The sequence below is a fragment of the Corvus kubaryi genome, unplaced genomic scaffold (assembly GCF_017639235.1).
Source record: "Corvus kubaryi isolate FWS band 111438036 unplaced genomic scaffold, C.kubaryi_AGA036_p1.0 37264, whole genome shotgun sequence".
Classification (NCBI taxonomy): Eukaryota; Metazoa; Chordata; class Aves; order Passeriformes; family Corvidae; genus Corvus; species Corvus kubaryi.
The window spans coordinates 1,600,543-1,623,157 of record NW_024581079.1 but is presented as its reverse complement, the minus strand read 5'-3'; the positions used below and the strand labels follow the sequence as shown (position 1 = coordinate 1,623,157).

Here is a 22,615-nt window from a genome sequence, read left to right as displayed (position 1 = left end):
GGTTTGTTCTGTTCCTGAGGAAGGAGCAACCTTTGCCATGGGTGAAACTGTCTGAAAGTGAGAGACCGAGGTGCAGGCGGAGGGAAGGCCCCAGGGAGGAGAGCGAAATGGGAACTGGGGTGAGGACAGACGGGGACGGGGACAAGGATGGGATGAAGATATGGCTTGGGATAGGGATGGGGACGGGGATGGGGACATGAAAGGGGATTGGGACATGAACGAGAATGAAGATGGGAACGTGGGCGGGGATGGGGACGAGGATGGGGTTAGGGATGGCGATGGAGACAGGCACGGGGACAAGGACAGGGGCGGGGATGGGGACAGGCAGAGTCGGGACTGCGGGGCAGCGCGCCTTGGTCATCGCGAAGTGGGGAAAACCCTGCCGCTGTGGAGAGGTGGGAATCCATCACAGATGAGTTCTATCGTGGAATCACGGCTCCTGCCGCCCCCGCAGCCGGCTGCTCCCGCCCCGCTGCTCCCCGGCGCTGCCCCGGGCCCGGGGAGGGGCGGGGGCGCGGTCGGGGCCGCCGGGCTCTTCCCTCCAACTCCTCCTCCTCGTCCTCCTCGTCCTCCTCCCCCTCCCGGCCCGGCCGCCCGGTGCCGGCGGAGGCGGGCGGAGCGGAGCGGCGGGGCGGGCCGGGCCCGTTCGCATCCCCCCATCCCCGCCCCGCCGCGGGAGCGCGGAGCCGCCGGGCTGCCCAGCGTTCCCCGGCATCGCCAGCCCCGGAGCCGCCGCCGGAGCGCCTCGGCCGGTCCCGCCGATGGCACCGCGCTGCCGCCGCCAAGTAAGGGGACAGCGGCGGGGGGACGCGGGGGGGGCGGGGACGCCTGCGGGCTCACCCATTTCAGTGGTGGGCAAACCCCCCGATCCACTCGGGACCCCCCACCCCACGCGGGACCGGCTCGGCAGCGCACGTCGATGCCCGTCTGCTGCCCTCGGAGCCCGCGACCCTCCCCCCGGGCCAGCGCTGACCCCCTTCCCGAGCGGTTTAGGGAGCTGAAGGAATGGGGCAGCGCTGGGGTTGGGGAACCGGGGTTCCCAGGCGTGTGGCTCCGCTCCGGGGAAAAGCTTACTGAAGGCTGGAGAAAGGAGAGGGCAGCATATACCCTTGTCCCCAGGGTGAGGAGGATGGCAGCCAGCCCCTAAAGCAGCCCAGGGGGCTACACCACCCTACACCACCTTCACTGGTGTCTCAGCATGTGTTGGTTCTCAGCCTGGCTATAGAACCAGCCGTCCCTTGGCTGGGCAGAAGAACAGCCCAATCCAGCTGTTCCTCTGTGTTGCCAGGCCGGAAAAGCTCGTTAGTGTCTTTCTTGTTAAGTAAAAATTGCCGGGGCCATTGGCTTTGGAAGCCAGGAGGACTGAGGAGGTGCTCGGTGTGGCTGGCCTGTGGAAGGAGGCTGGATGTGACTTGTTCTGCAGGTTGTGTTGGGGGATGAAAGGGAAGAACGTGGTTCAAAGCTACCAGGAAGCAGTGTTATCCCATGCAAGGTGGGGTTAACCCACGGGACTCGTGGCCACAGGGTTCCCGCAGGGAGAGAGAGCCAGGGCTTCCATCTGCCGGGTTTGGGGGTGTCCTGAAGTCCTGGACTTATCCGTGCAAGGTGGTGGAGGTGGGATCCTGGGGAGGATCCCAGTCCTTAGGCTGCAGGGCCAGCATTTGCTTCCCTGTCTGGTGTGGGAAAGGGCTTTTCCATGAGACAAGATCTGGTTTGACTGGGACCTGCAGGGGTGATGGCAAGGGGAAGCGTCTTGCTCCGAAGGTATCCTAGCTCAGATCCAGTCTGCTCTGAACTCAGCCAGCAAAATTGTTCTCTAAAAATCCAACAACGGTTAAGTCAGGAAGTTGTTGGTGTCTCTGGGGTATGAGCTGAGCTGTCCTGACCCTGGCGGGTGGGCGAGTTCCAAGGAAGGCTGGGTCCCTGCTGTCACAAGGCTGAGCCAAGCCCTCCCAGCACCCAGTTGGGAGTTGGTACAGCCACAGCCCAACCTTGGGGCTGGAGGGCTGGCTACGGCCACCCACCTCTCCCTGTGTCACTGTGAGGGAGAACACGGATGCTCCGGGCACCCCTGCCAGCACCTTTTATCGCCCTGGTGCCACGAGGGTGCTCAGCACCCAAAGCAAAGCCTTCCTCTGTGTGGGTGAGTGGTCAGAGGGTCAGGGGGATGTGTAGACTGCAATAGGTTTGGAAAATGGAAAAAGCTGATCGTGAGTGTCCTCTTGGGCTGGCAAAATGCAGAAAAGCTCCTGTCACTGCAGAAAATAGTTTGATCGTGACTTGGTTGGGGTTTGTTTGCTGCAGTGGGACAGGAGGGATTTATACTCCACCCACCGCCTCAGGGGCCTCTCCCCATCCAACACAAAAATAGGCTGATCTTTCCAAAAGATGTGGGGGGAGACCTGGAAAATGCCATTCCTGCAGGGACCTGCCATGCTTCTGCCCCAGGAGATGTGGCACGTGACTGTGGCTTCTGCAGGCCCGGGCAGGGATGCAGGGAAGAGCCCAGCATCGTGTGCCGTGCTCTATCCCTCTGCTGCCAGGGAGCCACGGCCTCTGCACGTGTGCCTGTGCTCAGCACGAGCGTTGCCTCCTCGTGCCACCTCCTGCAGCTCAAGGAGCCGATGTTTTTCCTTCCCAAAGGGCATCTGGAGCAGGAATCTACTGTGGGGCATGCGCTGCAGCCCCATCCACACACACCTGTGAGGCTGATCAGAGGCTGGGGGCTCTGCCAGCACCTGGAAGCTGCCAACCCGTTGCCTCTGGTTCTGTGCCCCAGCATGGGCAGAATTAGGTCCCCATCAGCAGCTGTGGTCCTGTGGGGGGCCAGGTGGGTGACAGTGGAACAAGCCCTCCCAATCCTATGGTGACCCCCAGAGCACTGTGCTGTGGGATGGAGGAGCTGGGTCCTCCATCCACAGCAGCCCTGGGCAGCCAGCGGCTGGGGGCTGGTGAAGAGGCTCCTGACAGGAATGTCTGGCTGGAAAAGCAGCTCCTCTGCCATCCCATCGCTGCTTCTGGGAGTCCCCCATCCCTGGATACTGAAGGGACATGGACACTCCTACCTGGACAGCCCTTTCTTAGGGATATTGACATGTTCTGCTGCCCGTGGCTTGGTCCTGCCGCATCTCCAGGCTCCACTTACCCTTGGGAACTGGCCCATGGCTACCTCCCGCCTGGCATTTCCCGTGTTGATGTGTTTCAAGCCCTACATGGCTGGGCCCTGGCTCCCATGGAGCTGCACCTCTGCTTGCACCCATCGATGCTCCCAACAGCACCTCCTTCATCCCCGGAGCTGGCAGGATGTTCCATGCAGCTTCCCAAGAGCTCCAGCACCACTTATTCCCCCGGGAAGGTTTGGGAGGCTCTGAGATCCCCCCTCTCCATCCTCTCCAAGCCACTTTGGCTGGCCCGAGTCACACCACGCCGGTGCCCACACCGGTGCCCACGCCGGTGCCGGCGGAGCGGCCGAGCCCACGCACGCGGCCGGCGGGCACGGAGCGAGGAGGGGGAGAGGGGCCATGTCCCGGTGAGTGCCTTCAGGCAGTGTAATCCGGTGTTATTTGTAACACTAGTAGGGAGCTATTTTTAGCGAGAGGCAAATTTGATTTAATAGAACATAATTTGCCGCTGACAATTCAGAGGGCGGCCAAGCGAGGAGCAGCTGGATTCCTAAGGAGGCTTTTTCCTGCCCTTCCTGAAATCCAAGGCTGACGCGCCAGAAGTGGCATTTGTTATTCCAGCAACTGCTGGGGGAAAGCCCCTTGGGATGGCCCAATTAGCTCTGCTTTGCTTTCCTTCTGGTGCTTTGTGCTGCCCTGTCACCCCGCCCCATCACCCACCATTAAAAGAAGCGAGGGATATTTTTGCTGCCCTCTGTTGTGGGAGGGCTCAGTGCCCCCAGACTCCTCCGGGGAGCTGGAGCCAGCCAGGTCCCCCACTTGGCCTTTTCTTCTAGTTAGTTCTGCACTCTCAGCCTCTCCTTGGATAAGTTTAGGATAAAAAAGAGGCTCTGGTCGAATCAAACAGCTTGTTTGCCAGGAAACATGAAGTCTGTGTGTGTTCCTGGGCATTTCTTACAGACTGAGTTCTTCTGGACCAGCCTCGGAGGTACTTTGGGACAAACCCATCATCCAGGATAGGAGCAAACACCATGTTCTTGCTTGTGCTTTCACCAAGATGAAGATCCCCACAAAACCAGTGTGGGAAGACGTTGGATAGTTCTTTCCCAGCCCTACCACTGTCACACCCAGCCTGTCCCCGGTTGGTGGCGTGGGGACAAAGAGCTGCCAGCATGAGCTGGGATAGTCACAGGCTGGAGGCGAGTTGCCGTGAGGCTGCAGGGCCCCAGTGAGGGTGGGAAGGTGAGATTTTCCCTGGATTGTATGTTATCCCGCCATGGGTGCCCCAGGGCAGAGCAGTGAGGGCACTGCTCCCTAATCCTGGGGCAGCCATCGCTCCACCCCTGGGCAGGAATAGCATCTTGTGGGGTCCCCAAGCCCCAGAGCCCTCCAGGCAGCCTCAGAAGCAGCCGAGAAGTCCCAGGCCATGGAGGGGTGGAGCAAGACCCCAGTGACTTTGCCCTCCTGGGAGGAAAGGACTGAGCAGGACTAAGGGGAGTTGTGGCATTTAACTCCAGCAAGTGTGTAGCCAGGGTTTGGCGGGCTCCTCTCTCGGTGTGCAGTCACTCCTTGCAGCTGGAAAACCCCTCGGCAGCCATCTGGGTGTTTCCTCAGAGCTGTCACCATCCTCCCCACAGCCCCAAAGAGGGTTTGCTCCTTCCTCTGCCAACATCAGGCTTTGTCCCTGGGACCACACCTTGCCCTGGAGCACTTTCAGCAGCTGAAAATAAAGCCAGAATAGCATTTGTAAAGACATGTGGGGGAAGCCCTGAGTATGAGGGGTTAAGAGACTGCTCCTGGTGCACACCGTATGTGAATGTCCCTAGGGACTCTCTGTGGGGTTGGTGTGGCATGTGGGACCTGACTGCTCCCCAAAATTACCTGTTCACCTTAACCAAAGACCTTTTTCTGGGAATGGAAAGGTGCAGCCAGCTGGGGGATGTGGGTGCTCGCCAAGCATCATCCCAAGTCCCGTGACCTTTTCCAGCTCATCCTTGCTCAGCTTTCTCCAGTCCATCAGCTCAGGCTGGTGGAAACTGGGAGCCAACATTTAGCAGGGAAACAGCCCTAAAATGGAGATCAAACTCCTTGGAGAACAACCACCTCCTCCAAATGCTGCCCTTTGCCTGATTACCAATTCAGTTAAATGAAAATAGCGAATAAATTTTGAAGCCTTTAAAAGGGTGGGCTGGAGAGGGCCCTTTGGTCAGGGTTTTTCTGTGGCACAGGTTTGGTCAGGGTTTTTCTGTGGCACAGGTTTTTCCCTTGTGTCCAGTTTTGACTGTAGATTTTCATTTACAGCAGTTCTCTGGAAGTAAGCACTGGCCTCAAAGGTGCAGGAGTAAGCTGGAAGTTTCTACTCTCTTGTATTCCCTGCCTCCAGTTTTTGCATCTTCTTTAAATAATCGTGCCCTTCCTTCTGCTCCCCCTTCTGCTGGGTTCCCCTGGAAAACGCTGGGGGTGACAACTCCCTTTCCCTGCCTGAGGCGTTTGCTTGACCTCTGTCAGCCACACCCTCTGGCCACTGAGAGCTGTGGCTATTGTGGGTGGCTCCATGGCAGAGGGGCTTCCCCAGGGACACGGAGCCCTGAGAATGGTCACACAGCGAGGTGCCCCGTGCTCCTCCTTGTGCTCACCCCTGTTGCACTGCAGCCCACACACTCCTCTCCCTGTTCCCTGGAGTACGGATCCCCCACATCTGCAGTGGGGCGTCCTTCCCAGCTGGGTAAACACCCTGGCACCCCATTTCCAAGCTCACCACCCCCTGCCCCACAGACCCCACTACGGAAGGTGACTGTCCCCAGGGAGCCGTGGCAGCAGGACCCAGTCTCTGCCTTCCGCTGACCCCTCTCTTTCTGTCCCCTCCAGGGAGAAAGGTGCTGACCAGGTGCCCTGAAGCTCTGGGGCTGGCTCCTCACAGGCTCAGCGGGATGATGCCAGCAGTCCGAGAGCCCCCCGTGCCCCTCGCCGTGCCGATGTGACCGAGCCCTGTGTGGCACCTGTGGCACTGAGCCTGGCACAGCAGCACAGTGGCTGGTGGCCCCCGTCACAGGCCCTGCTGCCCAAAGATGAGCGATGGCATGTGGATCTCACTCAGCCCCGCCGAGTTTGCCCAGCTCCAGCAGTACACGGACTGTGAGTACCCTGTTGATCTGTGCTGGACTGGTGTCCTACCTTTCCTTAGTGTCCCCCTGGAAAACCAGGTGGTTCCCTAGATTTTGGATGGGGAGTCTGGAAAAATCCCTGACCCCTAACACCGGCTGGTTGAGGTCCCCATGCCTGCCTGCCCGGAAGGATTGAGCTGAGCTTTGGGGGCCAGACACGTGAGCTGGGCTCAGTCCTTCTGAAGGCGGCCGGCTCCCACGTTCCTTAGCGAAGTGAAATGCCAACCAGGAAAGCAGACTGGCTTTTCCCAAACACACGGAGCTGCTCCACGGCTCGCTTTGGGCTGCCAACCCTCTGCAGTAATTTTCCTTAGTGCTTTTGCAGAGCAACACTCTGCTGCAGCTGCTGCTGAGAAGAGGAGATTTGCAGCAGCACCGAGGGGGTCCTGGGGCTGGGAGAAGCTGGAGAGAGAGCCTGGGCAAAGCCCAGGGGTCCGAAACCAGGTCCTTGAGGTCCTGCTCGCCAGAGAGCTGGAGTGTGGGCGTGCTTTTTCCAGCATTGATGGAGAAGCGGTGCAGCCCGCAGAGGTGCTGAGAGGGGCAGGGCAGGGTGGGCAGGAAAGCGCAGCCAGGACCACGGGATGAAGGGAGAAGGGGTGTAAAATCACAAGGGTGTTGCTTTGCAGAACTGGCATGACCCTGGAGTGAGCAGGCTGGGTGGGAGATGCCTGAGAGGCCCTGTGAGCTCTCTGAGGCTGTCCTTTGGGGACATTGTACATCAAAAGGGTGAGGCTGGGGACAAGTTCCTCACCACCTCCTGCCCACCAGCCAGAGGCCTCAGGCAGGGCTGCAGGCAGCGGCGTGTGTGCAGTATCCCTCTCTGCATCTCATCCTGCCTCTGGAGGATGGTGAGCTTTGCTTTCCTGAATCCCAGACCATAAAGCACCATCTGTAAGGCTGGGCTCAGAACACTGATAGCATCTTTGTTTTGTTAATCAAAGTGTGGCCAGCATGGGTAGCTGCCTCCTCCCCGGGAGGATGGCTTGGCACTGGGCTGGGGAACGGGGCTTGGGGGTTCTCCAAGGAGGGCCAGGATCCCCCTCCTTGAGTGCCCCAGACATCCCACAGTTGTGGTCCTGTGGCAAATTTTCTCCCCAGCAGAGGGCTGGGGGGATCAGAGCCAGCACAGCCCCCACTTGCAGAGGATTTCACAGTAATTAACAAGGCTGGTGTGTCCAAGAACCTTTTAAATGCCCGTGCCCAGAGACATGTGTGAAGGTGAGGGCTGAATGTTCTCTCACCTTGATCTTTCTCTTTCCACTTTTCCCTTTTTTCCTCTATTTTGAAAGGATGAGTATCCCTCCAGACACACCAGCCCTAGGAACACTCAGCCAGGGAAAGTCTTCAGTACTTGTGTGGAAGTTTGCATGGACCAATCCAATGATAGGGCAAGAAGGAGTGGCCACAAGCTGCACCAGGGGAGGTTTAGATTGGATATTCGGGAAAACTTCTTCCCCAGAAGGGTAGTCAAGCACTGTCCAGGGCAGTGGTGAAGTCACCATCCCTGGAGGGATTTGGAAGCCATGCAGATGTGGGACACTTCTATCTTAGTGGTGAACACAGTTGTGCTGGTTAATGGCTGGACTTGATGATCTTGAGGGCTTTTCCAACCTAAATGATTCCATGATTCTATGAATACAGTTCTATTTCTCCCTCCTGGCACCTGCTGGAGATGCCAATGGGCAGTCCGAGGCAGCCTCTGGGATGACTGGGCCTGCCAAGGGGTGCCAGCAGCCACCTGCATGGGGGCAGGGACACCCAGGGGTGTGCTTAGCGTAGCAGAGCAGCTGGGACTGGAGCGTGGTCCACGCCTTCCTTGCTTTGCTCTGCCTCTGTGTTTATTTTCATACTGGCAGGAGGAAGCTCTCTATGTATGTAAAGCTCCCAGGCCAGCTTTCCATATCTGCCCTGCCCTCTGAAGGCGGAAGGGGAAGCAGGGCATGAGTGGCCTCTTCCAGGCACAAAAGGATCCAGAAACTGCATATCCAGCAGATAAACCCCTCTGCACCACCCTGCTGGTGGATGACAAAGGCAGCCCAGTGGGGCCATGCTCAGCACGGTGCCTTTGTCTCCCCAGACTCCACCAAGAAGCTCAAGGATGTTCTGGAGGAGTTCAATGGGGATGGCGTCCTCTCGAGGTACAACCCCGAACAGGTATGGCCCTGTGCCCGCCAGTGTCCCCCCTGTGCTGCTGGCAGCTCCCAGCCCCCCACAAGCTCCCCCAGCCCAGCTCCCCCAGCTGGAAGCAGCCAGGAGAAGGCAGGGCTGGGTGGCTGGCCCCCATCTCTCCCCATGGTTTTGCTCCCAGGACCTGATTCCCATCAAGGCCATCCCGGGGCCATCCCACCCCATCCCGCTGAGAGCTTTTTGGGGCATTGCCTTGCCAGGCAGAATCCGGGAGGGATTTACTGTCCCCCTAAAAGCAAATGACTTGGCCAGCATGGGGATGGGATAGCTCTGTGCCCTCTCACTCTCCTCCAAAGAAGGCTGGGATTATTTTTTCCAAGCGGTGCTTTCCGAGAGACCTATTAGTGTGCCAGCAGGACAGAGCCTTGCATGGAGGCTGTAATCACTAGAATCAAGGCAAAATGAGAAAAATCAGTGGGCTGAACATGGCAAGGAGGGGCATAAAGCTACCCTGCTATTCCAGGGCACCACAGGACCCTCACTCCAGCTGGGGCCACAAAAGCCATTGGAAAACATCGTCCTCATGCAATGGCAGTGCCCAGCGGGGAAGGAGGAGGCACAGAGTCCTCAGGAGGAGGATGGTCCCCATGGGGCTGAGGCTGGGCTGGGAGGTCCCACTGCTCTGCACTGCTCTGCCCTGTCCTGCCACTCCCCCAGCTCCTGCCCTGGCTGCTGTCCCTGCTCCCAGCTCGCCTGCCTCAGCCACGCTGGCACTGGGCATTTCTGGCCCTGCTGCCTCTGGGTCCCTTTAGGTTACCTCGAGCCACTGGGATTTGGGAAGCCAGCGGTTTTGGGGAGGGCTCTGCAGCTGCTGTGCCCAGTGAGGGGGGCCCAGGGCATGAAGCCCCACACCCACTGGCAGCTCTACACCCTCATGGTGGCCTGGGGCACCTCCATCCTCCTCCTCCTCTGCCCACTCCCCAGCCCATCGACTACGAGGGCTTCTGCCTCTTCATGAAGACCTACCTGGAGGCAGACGTGCCCGAGGAGCTCTGCCAGCACCTCTTCACTTCCTTCAAGCGGAAGATCTGCCAGGCCTCCCCCGAGACCCAGCACCAGAGCCCCGCTGTGTCGCAGCCCAGCACCCTCGGTGAGCCAGCCCTGTCCCAGCTGGGCACCAGCGTGGCACGGTGGGCCCGCTCCCACCCTGCCCGCGGGAATGAAGGTTGGGGGGTGGCACCTGTGGTGGGTGGCATCGGGGCCAGCTCACAACCCAGCTCTGCCCCATCTGTCTCCCAGGGCCCTGTGCTGCTCCAGGGAGGGATTTCTCTAGGATGCAAGGGCACGTGCCCTTTCCTCTGCACGGTCAGAGCCCGGGTCACTCCGTGTCAGCATCTCCATGCAGAGCAGTGCCCTGTGCCTCTGTCACGGGTACTGGTGCAAGCAGCCACCCTGCACTTGGCAGCCCGTGTGGGCAAGGCACCCAACTCTGCCTCCCCTAGCCCTTCCCGGGTGGATTCATGGCTCGTGGAGACATCTGCTGAAAGGACTACAAATTGCAAAAGGAAAGGGAGGACCTCCCCCAGCTCTGACTGGTGATGGAGGAGCACATCCTTGCTGTCCTGAGCACTGTGGTGTCCATCACCCAGGGATGGCAGCACTGCTGGGAGCTCCTGGGCCAGGCAGGAGGGTGAGGGGCCACCTGCAGTGCCCGTCAGAGAGCCCTGGGGCTAGGATGCCGGGGCAGAGAGGCACGGGGCTAGCAGAGAGGACCCAGAGCTAGCACCCAGCAGCAGTTCCTCGAGCAAGGGGCATAGACACCCTGGTGTCACCCTGCCCTTGGGCATGTGTCTGCTTTGCAGGGATCAATGGGAAAACACTTCGAAGTACTCTGGGACGACACGCTCCCGAACCCAAGAGCTGCCACAGCAACACAGCTGAGCCACAGCCAGCATCCCTCACCCTGGCATCGATCCCCAATGCCTCCCCCAGCTGGTCCAGATCATCCTCCCAGAAATCCACCACTGGCACCACTTCTGCTCACAACTCCTCGGGCTCTTCCAAGATCTCCTCCGTGTCTCTGCTCAGCCCTCAGTCACCAGGTGAGCTTGGCTGGGGCTCCACAGAGAGACACGGGCAGTGACAAGCCTTCCTCATTTTCTGGTCAATTCCCCAGCATGGTGACCTTCCAAACTCACTGGGTTCCTGGCATCCTGACACCTTTGCTTGTCAGACTTGAGCGACGGATCCCATCCCACAGAGCCCCCACCAGTCACTGTCTTAATTACCTGGCAGCATCTTGCAGGGAGGGGGAAATGGGGCGGTGAGTCACGGCTGGCCCTTGCCCCAGCCCCTGCCAGCCCCTGAGGAAGGGCCCTCTGCCAGGAGCATCCCTCTGCCGAGGGCTGCTATTGGCACGGGCATCAGTGAGCGTGGGCTGTCCTGGCACCCTGGCAAGCTGCCTTGCTGCCCACTGAGCTGCTCACTCCTTCTGGGTGGGTGCTTGTTCCCAGCAGGACACGTTTCCATGGGCTCCAACTGCTCATCCTGCCCATAGCTGCAGTGATGGAGGTGTGGGAGTCTGCACCCCAGGGACTGAGTGGCACTGCCCAGCCCTGCGCCTGTGATGGCACCAGTCCCAAGTGCCCTTTTTGTGCCCATTCCTGTGTCCCGTCTGTGTCCCCGTGGTGTCACTCAGTCCCACGCTGGATGGGTCCCTGTCCCAGAGTTCCCATGTCCCACCTGGTGACAACTGGTCCCGTGTCATCCCTGTGCCTGGCCTCTCTCCCTGCCCACAGGCACGAGGACAGTGGAGAAGAGGTTACCCTTCAGCCTGCGGAAAAACCCCAGCTCCCAGAAAGCCACCCCGCCTCCTCCTCCCACCCCCTTGGCCCAGGTGGTCCACCTGAAGGACATTGTCTGCTACCTGTCCCTGCTGGAGAGGGGACGAGCAGAAGACAAGCTGGAGTGTAAGTGGGACCCTGGGCTGGTGCTGTGCAGAGGGGGGAGCAGTGGCTCAGGGGTTTGCCTGAGGGCGAGTGCAGGGCTGGATGCTCCCGTCCACTTGGGAAAACCACTCAGCTTCCCCTTCTGCTCCTGCCTGTGTCACCCACGTCTGGCCAAGGGGCTTCGATACCCCACAGCCCTGGGGTCACATCTCTCCCTGGCTGAGGCAGCACAGTGCTGCTCCCACCCTGAGGCTCCAGCAGCCTGGAATAGGGTGCCTGGGGCACCCCAGGTTGCCCCTGGGCTGGGCTCTAATTATCAGCAGCTTCTCTCCTCCTTCCAGTTATGTTTCGCCTCTATGATACTGATGGAAACGGCCTCCTGGACAGCTCGGTGAGCCTTCCCTCGGGAGAGAAAGCAGGGGCTGCTCGGGGGGCTGGAAACATGCAGGACACTGTTGGGGTGCCCACCACCCTGCTGAGGTGCTCCAAAATGGGCAGAGATATGGGAAGGGAGGAGGAAAGCAGCAGCTGGACTGCAGAGCTGGGGATCACATGCCAGCTCTGCTGCATCCAGCAGGAGCTAGAAAAAATCCACCCACCAAGAATTGTAGCTCTGCATCAGGTCATGGTATTTCAGGGAAGAAAAAAATCACGCACAGCTCCTTCTCCTATGATGTTTTCTCTTTGTTCTTTGGGTATCATCCTTGAAGGCTGTTGCAAATAAAATCTGGTTTATCAGAATAGTTTTTCCCAAGGAAAACCCCTTACAGATTTTCTTGCAGGTTTTCAGGGCAGAAGGCCCTGAAAAAAGAAGGAGCACCCATTGAGGGCTGGGGTGTTGCTGCCCCTCCTGTGTAGGTGGGGACTGGGGTAGCCTGGGGCTATGGGAATGTAGACCTCGGGGGCTTGGGGCTGCACACTCTGCTCATGCCTGGAGCCGTCCCTAACATCGGGCACTGCTGTCTTTCTGTGCTCAGGAGCTGGATCGTATCATCAACCAGATGGTGCACGTGGCCGAGTACCTGGAGTGGGACTCCACCGAGCTGAAGCCTGTGAGTGCCTGGAGGCAGCTGGGGCATCTGCAGGGACTCTCAGCCAGAGCCCTGGGTGGCATCACCGTGTCACCACATTTTCTCCTTCCTCCAGATCTTGAAGGCTATGATGGAGGAGATCGACTACAACCACGACGGGACCGTGACGCTGGAGGAGTGGATCCGGGGTGGCATGACCACCATCCCCTTGCTGGTCCTCCTGGGGATGGAGACGGTGAGTGTCCCTGTGGACACCTGCTTCGGCTGCTCCAGCCCACCCCCAGCAACAGACCGCGCGCTCACACGGCACCACACAGCCCCACGCTGGCTCCCAGCCCCTGCTGACACCCCTACCCTGCCCCCTTCACCCCCCAAATCTTTCCAAGCTCACTTTTGAGCTGCAGCCACTGCCAGCTGCTGTGCCCAAGCAGGCTGGGCTTGCTCCTTGCTGTCGCAGTGCACTCCAGTTCGATGAACATTTAATCAAAACCTGAAATGAGTACCTAAAATGGCACCTCCTCTTGTAGAGTGAGGTTTGAAGAGCAAAGGTGGGGTTGTTGGGATCCCCCTTGTTTCTCTGTCTTGTTTTTCCATCCTTTTGGCCTTCATTTCTTTCAAGTGCATCCCTGGCCATCAGGTAATAGTTTGCAGGGAAAGATGGTTTTGCTCATGGTACCCATGGTTCCCCTGGAGAGGTGGGGGGGAGGACAGGCTTTCTGGCAGAAAAATTCAAGAAAGCAGGGAATTTTAACTGGCTCTTGCAAGGCACTCATGCCTGGCCCCAGATGTAAGAGGTTTGTACTTTTGTCACCCCGTGGTGGTGGTGGCAGCTTGGCCCCAAATGTGAAGTCACCTTCCTGTCAGCCACCAAGATCCTCCCTGTGGCTGGGCTGTGCCAAGGGTCCGTGGGAGCTGGACGTGGCAGGGAGATGCTCTGGGGAACACCAAGAGAGAAGGGGAGTAGGGGGAGCCCATGATCCTGCTGGGAGCAAACTCCCAGAAACACCATGGGGTTTTTAGGGGATGAAAAGTTGATCAAAATGATGGGCTGAGGGGGCTGGGGCTCTTGGCAGCAGGGGAGTGACCCCCTCACCCTCCACTCTCCTGCCCTGCAGAACGTGAAGGATGATGGGCAGCATGCCTGGAGGCTGAAGCACTTCAAGAAACCTGCCTACTGCAACTTCTGCCGCACCATGCTGCTGGGGGTCCGCAAGCAGGGCCTCTGTTGCTCCTGTGAGTCCTGGATCCTTGCCAGAGTGTTGCACTCCCAGACTGGTGGCTGCTGCCACATCCAGTGGTGCCCTGGGGAGGGAGGACTGGTCCATGTTAGTGCTGAGCCCCGTGGGTGCTGCAGGCTGAGCGGGGAGGGGGCAGCTCCCTGCTGCTGACCACCTTCTTGGTGGTGCTTGGGTTAGTGGTGCCCTGGTAGTGTTGGGGTAATAGCTGGACTCGAGGGTTTTACAGGGCTTTTCAAACCTAAATGATTCTGTGGCTCTGTGATTTTTCTCTCTCACCAGTCTGCAAGTACACAGTCCACGAGAGGTGTGTGTCCAAAGACATTGCTTCCTGCATCAGCACCTACGTTAAATCCAAGAGAAACACAAGTGTAAGTAGGCAGCTGGTGCATTTCTGAGCCAGTGGCCGTCCTGGCCCCTTGGTCTCCTGCTCTGCTTCCCCATGGCTTCTTCCCCTGGCTTTTGCCCCTCACATCCTGGGCAGCAGCTCACGGGCATTCCCAGCATCCAAAGCCTTGCAGGATGCACCCCATCCCCAGTCCCCAGGCACCCACATGACCTCCAGCCCCAAGGTTTGCCATGGCTCCACATGGGGGCTGGATTGGATCTGCAGCATCCCTTCAGGACAAGCTTCCAAAGCCCTGGTGGCACCCTCAGCAGGAGGGAGATGCCGGGGGTCAGCGGGTGCCGTGCCGCAGTGTCCCCGTGCCTTGCAGGTGATGCAGCACACCTGGATCGAGGGCAATTCGCCCGTCAAGTGCGACAGATGTCACAAGAGCATCAAGTGCTACCAGGGCATCACTGGCCTGCACTGCGTCTGGTGCCAGGTCACGGTGAGTACCCAGGGCTGGGGCACAGCCACGGTGCCTGCAGGGCCGGCTCTGGGCTGCTGACCAGGAGAGGGCAGGTGTCCTCTGCTCACCATCCCTTCCTGCCCTCCTCCAGCTCCACAACAAGTGTGCCTCCCATGTGAAGCCAGAGTGTGATGGGGGCCCGCTGCGGGACCACATCTTGCTCCCGTCCTACATCTGCCCAGTTGTTCTGGTAAGTGCCCCCCTTGTCCTGGTAAGTGCCCCCCTCCTCGCTGCCAGTGACAGGGGCCCAGCAGGGCATTGCCAGGCCCGCCTGCCTCCCCTGGCTGCTGGCACTCCCTCTCGGGCACTGTGGGCATCCATGCTCGGTTCCCCAAAGGACAGGCAGTCCCACTGCCGACGCTCGGAGAGCGACTCCCCCGCCAGCACCAGCCCCGAGGACACCCAGGGCTTCAAGTTCAACTCCACCACAGTGGATGGGCAAGGGCTGCAGGTAGGTTCCTGCACCGGGCTGCAGGTGAGCTCTGCCACTGAACTCGACAGCAGGCAGGAATTCACAGCAGCGTTTTCTGCCCTCCAGATCAGCCCTCAGCCCGGGACACACCCGCTCCTAGTGTTTGTGAACCCCAAGAGTGGAGGAAGGCAAGGCGAGCGGTAGGTGGGGTCCTGCCTGGGAACAGCTTCCCCCCGGGGTTGGGGGCTGCTGGTGCCTAGGGCATCACTCCCAGTGTGGGATCACCTTCATGGCATTGCCTGTTCCCAGGGTCCTTCGGAAGTTTCACTACCTGCTCAACCCACGCCAAGTGTACAACCTGGACCGCGGCGGGCCCACGCCAGGGTATGGAGTTGCTGCAGGTGATCCTCTGCCCCCTCCCGCCGGGCGCTGCTCTCCCACGTCACCCCTTGTTTCTCCTGGCTTTCTCCAGGCTGAACTTCTTTCGGGACACTCCAGATTTCCGTGTGCTGGCCTGTGGAGGGGACGGCACGGTGGGTTGGATCCTGGACTGCATAGGTGAGCAAGGGACAGCCATGTTCCTGCAGAGCATCATCCACCTGCATCCTTGGTGATCGGCCACAGATTCCCGATATTCCCCCAGTGAAAGTGGGGTGGTGGTCCTGCCAGCAGCATCATTCCAGGCTGCTGGTGGAGGAGGGACATGGAGAGGAGCAGGGAATGAGCCTTGTCAGCCCCAAACTTCTCTTCTCCCTTGAACTGCAGATAAGGCAAACCTGGTGAAGCACCCACCGGTGGCCGTCCTGCCCCTGGGAACGGGCAATGACCTCGCACGGTGCCTGCGCTGGGGAGGAGGTGAGGACAGGCAAGCATTGCCCGGGGGTGGCCGGTCCTTGGGAACCCTTCCTTGTGGCCATCCCAGGAGAGGGAGGACTCCTGGGCTCCAGGGATGCAGTTCAGAGCTGCATGGAAGCCTGGTGCCTCTAACTCCTTCCAAAAAGAGCAGCTGCTGCTTTCTGAACCCCCCGCAGCCGGATCCTGCTCAACCTTTTCCATTTGGAGAGCCCTGCCATTAGCCAGAATCTCTGCCACTGCTGCAAGAACGTGCTGCAGCAGCTGCCCTCAAGTGCTTGGCACCTGGCTATGACATGGCTGTGCTCCCCTTCATCCTCCTTCATCCTTCTTCCTTTCCAGGCTATGAAGGAGGCAACCTAATGAAGGTCCTGAAAGACATAGAGCACAGCACAGAGGTGATGCTGGACCGCTGGCAGATAGACATCATTCCGAGTGACAGGGAGGCCAACGGAGATCCCATCCCATCCACCATCATCAACAACTACTTCTCCATTGGGGTGGTGAGTCCCATGGGGCAAGAGTTGGTTTCTCCCTTCCCATCCCTCCTTGCTCACACTCCCTCCTTGCTCACACAACCTCCTTCCGTCTCTTGGCCTTGTTTTTCTGGTTTTATTTTCATTTGTAAAGGCAGCACCAAGTTACATAAGCAGGCACAGGATCTCTATCTTCCCAGCAGGAATGTTGGAAGAGTGAATGTGAAAGGAGCTTAAACAGGATTCAGGGAAGTTTGGGGTCCCAGAGACAAGGACGCCCCACCTGCCAAGACAGCACCCATCAGCAAAGCCCTGCATTTCCCCGTGTTTTCCTGACCTGGAGAGGTTAGGGAGCCTGGGGGACGATGACAGCCCTGTGCCACAGGGGTTTCCCCCAGTGCTGGGGGTCAGTCCTGAGAGCAGGAAGGTTTTGGGGACAGCCCTTCTCTTCCCAGGGGCTTGCAGCATTATTGTCTGTGTCAGGGGTGCCGCCACAGCATGGGTCACTCACCTGCAGCACTGCAGGACGCTTCTGGGGTACATCAGCTCCTGCTGATGCCAGGGGGTGTCACTGCAGGTGGCATTTGGTGACAGCTTCTGAGCTGGGCTTAAGCACCCCCACTGTGCACAAGGAGAGGTTGTGATGAGTTTCAGGAGAGCTGCCATCCTGCAAGGGGAGCTGTCAGGGTGCAGGGTCTTGGGGTGTCCTCAGAGCCCCACTGCTCCACTGGGTGCCTTTCCTCCCCTCTGATCATCCCCTCCATGCAGAGCCCCTGTGATGAGGGAAGGAGGCCGAGTGCACTAATTATGTCTCCCCTAACAAGCTTTGGGAAGAGCCTGGCTGAGGGTCCCTCCAGCACCTTGGGCCATCAATGCCATCATCAATGACACCGTGTCATTGTGCCACTGGGACCAGTGGCGAGCATGAGGAGCTGAGCACCCACATCCCAGCACGTGCCCAGGGGGCACAAGAAGGGGGTTCTGCTTCTCTGCTGTGCCACTGATGTCTCTGTGCTCCCACTCTCCGCAGGACGCCTCCATTGCCCACCGCTTCCACATCATGCGAGAAAAGCACCCTGAGAAATTCAACAGCAGGTAAGGGCTTCCCGAGGGCCCCCCTGAGAGCCGGCTGTGGGGGGACACCCTGCCTCTGCCATGCACCCTGCCAAGAGGATTTGGTGTTTGGCCAACCTTAGGGGACAGGCAGGGCATGTACCAGGCGTGGTGGGGGTCCAGGGCCAGGTATGGTGGAGGTTTGGGATGCTTCTTCAGGTGTGGCAGGCTGCTCAAACTTGGCCACACACCCAGTTACGTTCATTCATGCTTTATAATTAGTATGGAATTCCAGGACGAGCAGGAGCAGGCCAGGCAGGGAGGGCAGGGCAGGCAGCAGGTCACGGCTCGTTCCCACTGTGCTCAGGGTGCATGGAAATGTGGTGATGGCAGCAGGAGCTGTGGCTTGTGACCCCCATCCCCAGGTTTAGAAATACCCGCTAGAAAAACCCCGAGTGGACCAAAGTGTCCAGCCCTGCCCTCAAGTTCAGCTCCTCTCGGCTCACAGCCTCTCACAGCTTACAGCTCCCCCTCACAGCCTGGCACAGCAGCTGATGCAGGGAACGAGCCATGGTCAGGGGCTGCTTAGGGGGGTGCTGGGAGGCTGCTGAGGTGCGAGACATCCCCTCCGTAGGTGTCCTGTCTCTTGACAGCACATCCCATGCCAAGGGAGCACCCAGCACCCCCATTCTCCCCCTCTGCTGGGTGTCAGAGCCAGGTCTGCTCCAGACACCCCCTGACAGCCCCCCCAACCCCCAGGCACACCCCCATCCCACCACACAGCTCCCTGGGGCCACGATGCCGGTGGTCCCTCCCCAGCACAGCAGCTCCAGACAGTCTCTGGCAGCCCATCCTGCTGCTGACTGGTGCAAGGTGCTGCTTCCAAGAGGGATACTAACATGCCTCTGTGCCCCAGGATGAAGAACAAGCTGTGGTACTTCGAATTCGGGACATCAGAGACCTTTGCAGCCACCTGCAAGAAGCTCCATGACTATGTTGAGGTTGAGGTGGGTTTCCTGTGATGATCCTTGGCTCCCATCATGGCACAAAGGCTTTTTGGAGCCATTGCCCATGGATCCCTCAGGCAAGGCCTTTAGCTGTCTGGGGAGAGGGTGCCACCATGGCTTTGACCCCTCACTATGGCAGGAGGACATGGTGGCTGGCAGGACCTCCTATCCCACCACACAGAGCTTGCTACAAAGCCAGCCAGCTGTGGGCAGAAGAATAATCCTGTATTCCCCACTTCCAGCTGTACTGGAGAGCATGCCTGGAATATTCTCTCTGTAAATTCCGCGCTGCTCCCAGCCCTCATTGGCTGACATGGAAACAGCCTTTAATTAGAGCTGGGGGGAGGGCCCGTGGTTGCTAAGAGCGCTGTCACTTCTCCGCGCTGGCGCTGGGGATTTGGGCTGTAAACTTCCATCTCTCCCTATCTCTGGATAATCCACCCTTTTATAACTTAGGCTGGAGGGTGAGGGGAGAAAACAGCACTTGCTGCAAGAGGTGGTGGGAGTCAGAGCAGCTGGTGGGTGTAGGGGTGCTGGCGGTGGGCAGCGAGCAGAGAGCTGGCCCTGCAGACGTGTGGCCATGGGCAGAGGGATTTTGATGCCCATTTCCATACGGGGAGTTTCTTCCCTTCCCAAAGCCTGAGGTGGGTAGCTGCACCCTTGGGAACTTGTGGGAAGGGGCAGGACCAGCATCACAACCATCTCACCCCCTTCCCCATCCAAGCAGCAGTGTCCTGGGGTGGACAAAGTCTGTGTCTGTGGAGTTGAATGCTGCTGGAGATGGGCACGAGGTGCCCCCCCATTCCTTCTCGGGGTGCTCCCCACCAGCTGAGCCCTCTGGCAGGAAAGTGTTAATCCCACAGTATTTGAAGTTGAAAGCAGCCGCCTGTCCTCCCTCCAGCTCCCAGGCAACTGTCAGCCTTGCAGAGAAATAGCAGTTTTGTTTTGGAAATTGGCACTCGTTCCCCCTACAACTCCTGGAAATGAATTTACTTTTTCCCCCAGCTGCAAATTTCTCCTTCCAGCCTCGCTGCCAGCGCGCCGTCAGCTGCCCCTGCTCAAAGGGCCCATTGTAGCTCGCTGGCACGAGCTGGGGAGGACTCTGCAGGGAGAATCGCTCCTGCCCGCGGCTGTGGGCAGGCGTGGGCGGCTGTGGGCAGGAACAGGCTCCTGCAGCATCCCAGCATCCTGCACTCTTGGCAGCCAACTCTCTCCCATCCCACCACGGCTGGGCTGGCACCCGCTGCCTCACTGGCAGGTGGGAAAGGTGCCTGTGGTTGGGGATGATGCTCGAGGTGTGTTGTCCATCCCGCCAGGAATCGGAGCTCGGTACCCACTGCTCAGAGCATTACGGTCTTTTCTCTTCCTGCAAATCACAGTATCATTAAGATGTACTGAGAACGAAAGGATTAACATCCTTTCCAAGCCTTGGAGAGACAGCTCGTCCCTCCCAAACCAGAAGATTCCTGCTTTTTGCTTTCAATGTGAGGCTAAAAATAAGATCCCGCAGCACCAGGGGAAGCAGAAAGGATCTGACACACCAAGGGGTTCGCTTGTGTGAGCGCCCAGCCCCACACACATGGGCTTGGTGTCCTCAGCACTGGCCAAGTGGGTGGTAAAAATGAGCTCTAGACCTTTGTTCAAGGAAAACAACCAGAAAGGGGCTTCTTAGCCCATTTCATTCCTCTCAGCACAAGAAGTGAGGGCAGAGATGCCTTTGCATCACCAGAACGCAAGGAAAAAGCTGTGCTGGGATTTGCTGAAGCACAGAGTGGCAGGTAGAGAGCAGATGCCTCAAGGAAAGTAGGAATGCTTGATAGAAATTCCAGTTGGATGGAAAAGTGGCTGCTTCCACCAGAGGTATCTAGGAAGGGGATCCATGTCAGGGTAGCGTGAGAATATTTGAAGTTAAGAAAAGCATTTCCAAGGCTGTTGCTTTCAATCCTGTGGGAAAGCTGCAGGCAATGGATATTTTAACTTTTACACGGAGTTTTCAGCTGAGGCAGTCCTGCTGCACGACAGCGAAGCCTGGGATGCCAGTTCTGTGTGCTCTCCTGTGGTTTGCTCTCCAAAACCTGACATTTTTCCCTCTGACACCTTCCCCTAATTTCCTTCCAGCCTTATTTCTAGTTTCCAAATGGCACTTGAAGACAAACTGGTTTGAGCTACTTTTTGGGCAGCCAAACTTTCCAGTCCTTTGGAGTCAGTTTGGATAAGGAGAGGGGGGAAAGCAGGTGCTGGAGCTCCTTGGGTGGAAGTCGCTTTAGGGTCAAGGTGGTGTTGCCTCCTATTTTGGGTCACAGCACCGAGTTTAGCCAAGGTTTTATGTGGTCCCCCAGGAATTCGCTTTTTTTGAACTTGCTGTTTTGGACCTGTAGTAAAACTCCTACGGAAACAGAGGGGAGAGCAGCACAAGGAGTTGACAATCACTCTAGAAAGGCAAAGTGGGAGGGTATTTGTACCTCCAGCCCCAGCCACTCTGGGTTTGCCCATGCCCCCAGAGACCATCTGGGGACACGCTGTGCTCAGGGACCCGCGCTTCCATGGCGGGGAGAGGAGGCTGGGCTCCATGTGGTGGGCACAGCTGCCCCGACCCTCCTGATGCCACCCATGTACCCCGCAGTGCGATGGGACCCTGCTAGACCTGAGCAACACGTCCCTGGAGGGCATTGCCATCCTCAACATCCCCAGCATGTACGGGGGCTCCAACCTGTGGGGCGAGACCAAGAAGCAGCGTGGTTACAACCGGCTGGGCAAGAAGGCGCCAGAGAAGCTGCCTGGCACAGTGGTCACCGACGCCAAGGAGCTGAAGTTCTGCGTGCAGGGTGAGTGGTGGGGTTAGCACAGGGGCACTGGGCACCCACTGTCTCTGGAGCAACAGCACTGGAGGAGTTGTTGTCAGCTCGGTGTCTTTTGGGGTGCCATGGTGACCACACAATAAGGAGGAGGAGCTGGAACCCAACTGCAGAGCTGGCACCAAGGGCTTTTGTAAGCGTCTTGCCAGGCTCCACCACAGCGCTGCCAGCCTGGATGTAGGGTTTGGGAGCAGCACAGTGCCCACGCTGAGCCCAGCTGGCACCTTGCACCTGCTACTGAGGCCACCGGAGCCGTCGCTGCGGGCAGGGAGAGTGCTGGCAGCGTTCCCCAGTGGGGAGTAGTGGGGTAGAAAGCAGCCAGCAAAACAGGCAAGGTGCCTGGGTTTTCCACCCACCACCTCCCACAGCCTGGGGCTGGGCTGGGAATCAGCCCCCCTGTGATGTGGCTGCCAGAACAGTGGTGTCACATCCCAGACTGTCACTGTCTGTCCCTTGCTGCGTGAGCCAGGGGCGACAGGCTGCAGGGAGCGGGGCAGAGCGCAAGCCGGTCCCAAAGGGACTGCAGGGGACATCCCCACTCCTGGGTGGGCGAGAGGGCATGGGAGGCTCAGAGGACTTCTCAGGGGTAAGAGGGGGTGTGTGTGAAAGAGGACCCTGAAGCAAAGAGCTGCACCAGTGTCGGGTGTCCTTGCTGGCAGCCCAGCAGAACAGGATGAGCTGTGAAAAGAGGCGATACCCTGGGATTTGAGCAGATTGCTCACAGCGAGGATTCTGCCTTGTGTGCTGGCTTCCGGGGAGCTGCAGCACCCCAGGGCACCCAGGGAAGAGGCGTCACCATTTCATACGCTGCAAACAAACAGTCAAAGGGCTGGTGGGGATCTGGGCTGGCGCCCTGCAGCCATGCAGGCCCAGGTGCTGTTTCAGACCAGGAGTACTTTTGCTCCAAAGATTTTGGATAGCAGCATTACCCAGCGCTGGAAACACCCAGCTTGGTGGTCTCGGGACAACAGAGGACATCTGGCTAAATCCCCACTGTGCCACCAGCTGCGCTGTGCTTCAGGACAGCCAGCAGCCCTGGAGGTTTCGAGTGAGGGCAGAAGGCGGGGGATCCCTGGGGATGGGGAGAGCAGCTCAGATCCCTCTCTCTTGCAGACCTCAGCGACCATCTCCTGGAGGTGGTGGGGCTGGAAGGCGCCATGGAAATGGGGCAGATCTACACGGGGCTGAAGAGTGCAGGGAAGAGACTGGCCCAGTGTTCCTCCGTCATCATCAGGTATTTGTCACCTTCACAGCTGAGCGCCCGACCGGCAGTGAAACCTGACACCTGTGTCACCCCCGTCTCTCCTTTGTGCTTCGCAGGACGTCCAAGCTGCTGCCCATGCAGGTGGATGGGGAGCCCTGGATGCAGCCGTCCTGCACCGTGAGTCCCCAGGAAGGGGGCAGGAAGCCGGGCTGGGCAGAAGGGGCTGGTCAGGATGGTGGGATGGGGCAGGAGGGGCTGGCAGGATGTCGGGATGG

General features: G+C 58.9%; 1 protein-coding gene across 3 annotated transcripts in view; it reads left to right on the top strand.

Annotated features, from left to right (window-relative positions):
- Positions 1 to 697: 697 nt before the first annotated feature.
- LOC121662915 (diacylglycerol kinase beta-like) overlaps positions 698 to 22,615 on the top strand; it is a 25,227-nt gene continuing 3,309 nt past the window's right edge. Inside the window, exons 1-24 of one of the 3 annotated variants that reach the window (XM_042024620.1) lie at positions 698 to 785; positions 5,991 to 6,257; positions 8,364 to 8,440; positions 9,398 to 9,563; positions 10,276 to 10,515; positions 11,212 to 11,382; positions 11,703 to 11,752; positions 12,339 to 12,413; positions 12,508 to 12,627; positions 13,508 to 13,625; positions 13,910 to 13,998; positions 14,344 to 14,460; positions 14,573 to 14,671; positions 14,819 to 14,932; positions 15,020 to 15,093; positions 15,203 to 15,277; positions 15,366 to 15,451; positions 15,659 to 15,748; positions 16,088 to 16,248; positions 17,252 to 17,316; positions 18,191 to 18,281; positions 20,905 to 21,106; positions 22,250 to 22,370; positions 22,457 to 22,517. In XM_042024620.1, coding sequence (XP_041880554.1) covers positions 6,191 to 6,257; positions 8,364 to 8,440; positions 9,398 to 9,563; positions 10,276 to 10,515; positions 11,212 to 11,382; positions 11,703 to 11,752; positions 12,339 to 12,413; positions 12,508 to 12,627; positions 13,508 to 13,625; positions 13,910 to 13,998; positions 14,344 to 14,460; positions 14,573 to 14,671; positions 14,819 to 14,932; positions 15,020 to 15,093; positions 15,203 to 15,277; positions 15,366 to 15,451; positions 15,659 to 15,748; positions 16,088 to 16,248; positions 17,252 to 17,316; positions 18,191 to 18,281; positions 20,905 to 21,106; positions 22,250 to 22,370; positions 22,457 to 22,517 — 2,529 coding nt within the window. In that variant the 5' untranslated portion in view covers positions 698 to 785; positions 5,991 to 6,190. Of the gene's footprint in view, positions 786 to 5,990; positions 6,258 to 8,363; positions 8,441 to 9,397; positions 9,564 to 10,275; positions 10,516 to 11,211; positions 11,383 to 11,702; positions 11,753 to 12,338; positions 12,414 to 12,507; positions 12,628 to 13,507; positions 13,626 to 13,909; positions 13,999 to 14,343; positions 14,461 to 14,572; positions 14,672 to 14,818; positions 14,933 to 15,019; positions 15,094 to 15,202; positions 15,278 to 15,365; positions 15,452 to 15,658; positions 15,749 to 16,087; positions 16,249 to 17,251; positions 17,317 to 18,190; positions 18,282 to 20,904; positions 21,107 to 22,249; positions 22,371 to 22,456; positions 22,518 to 22,615 lie in introns of those variants that run through there. The other 2 variants (XM_042024621.1, XM_042024622.1) reach the window with 2 other exon arrangements.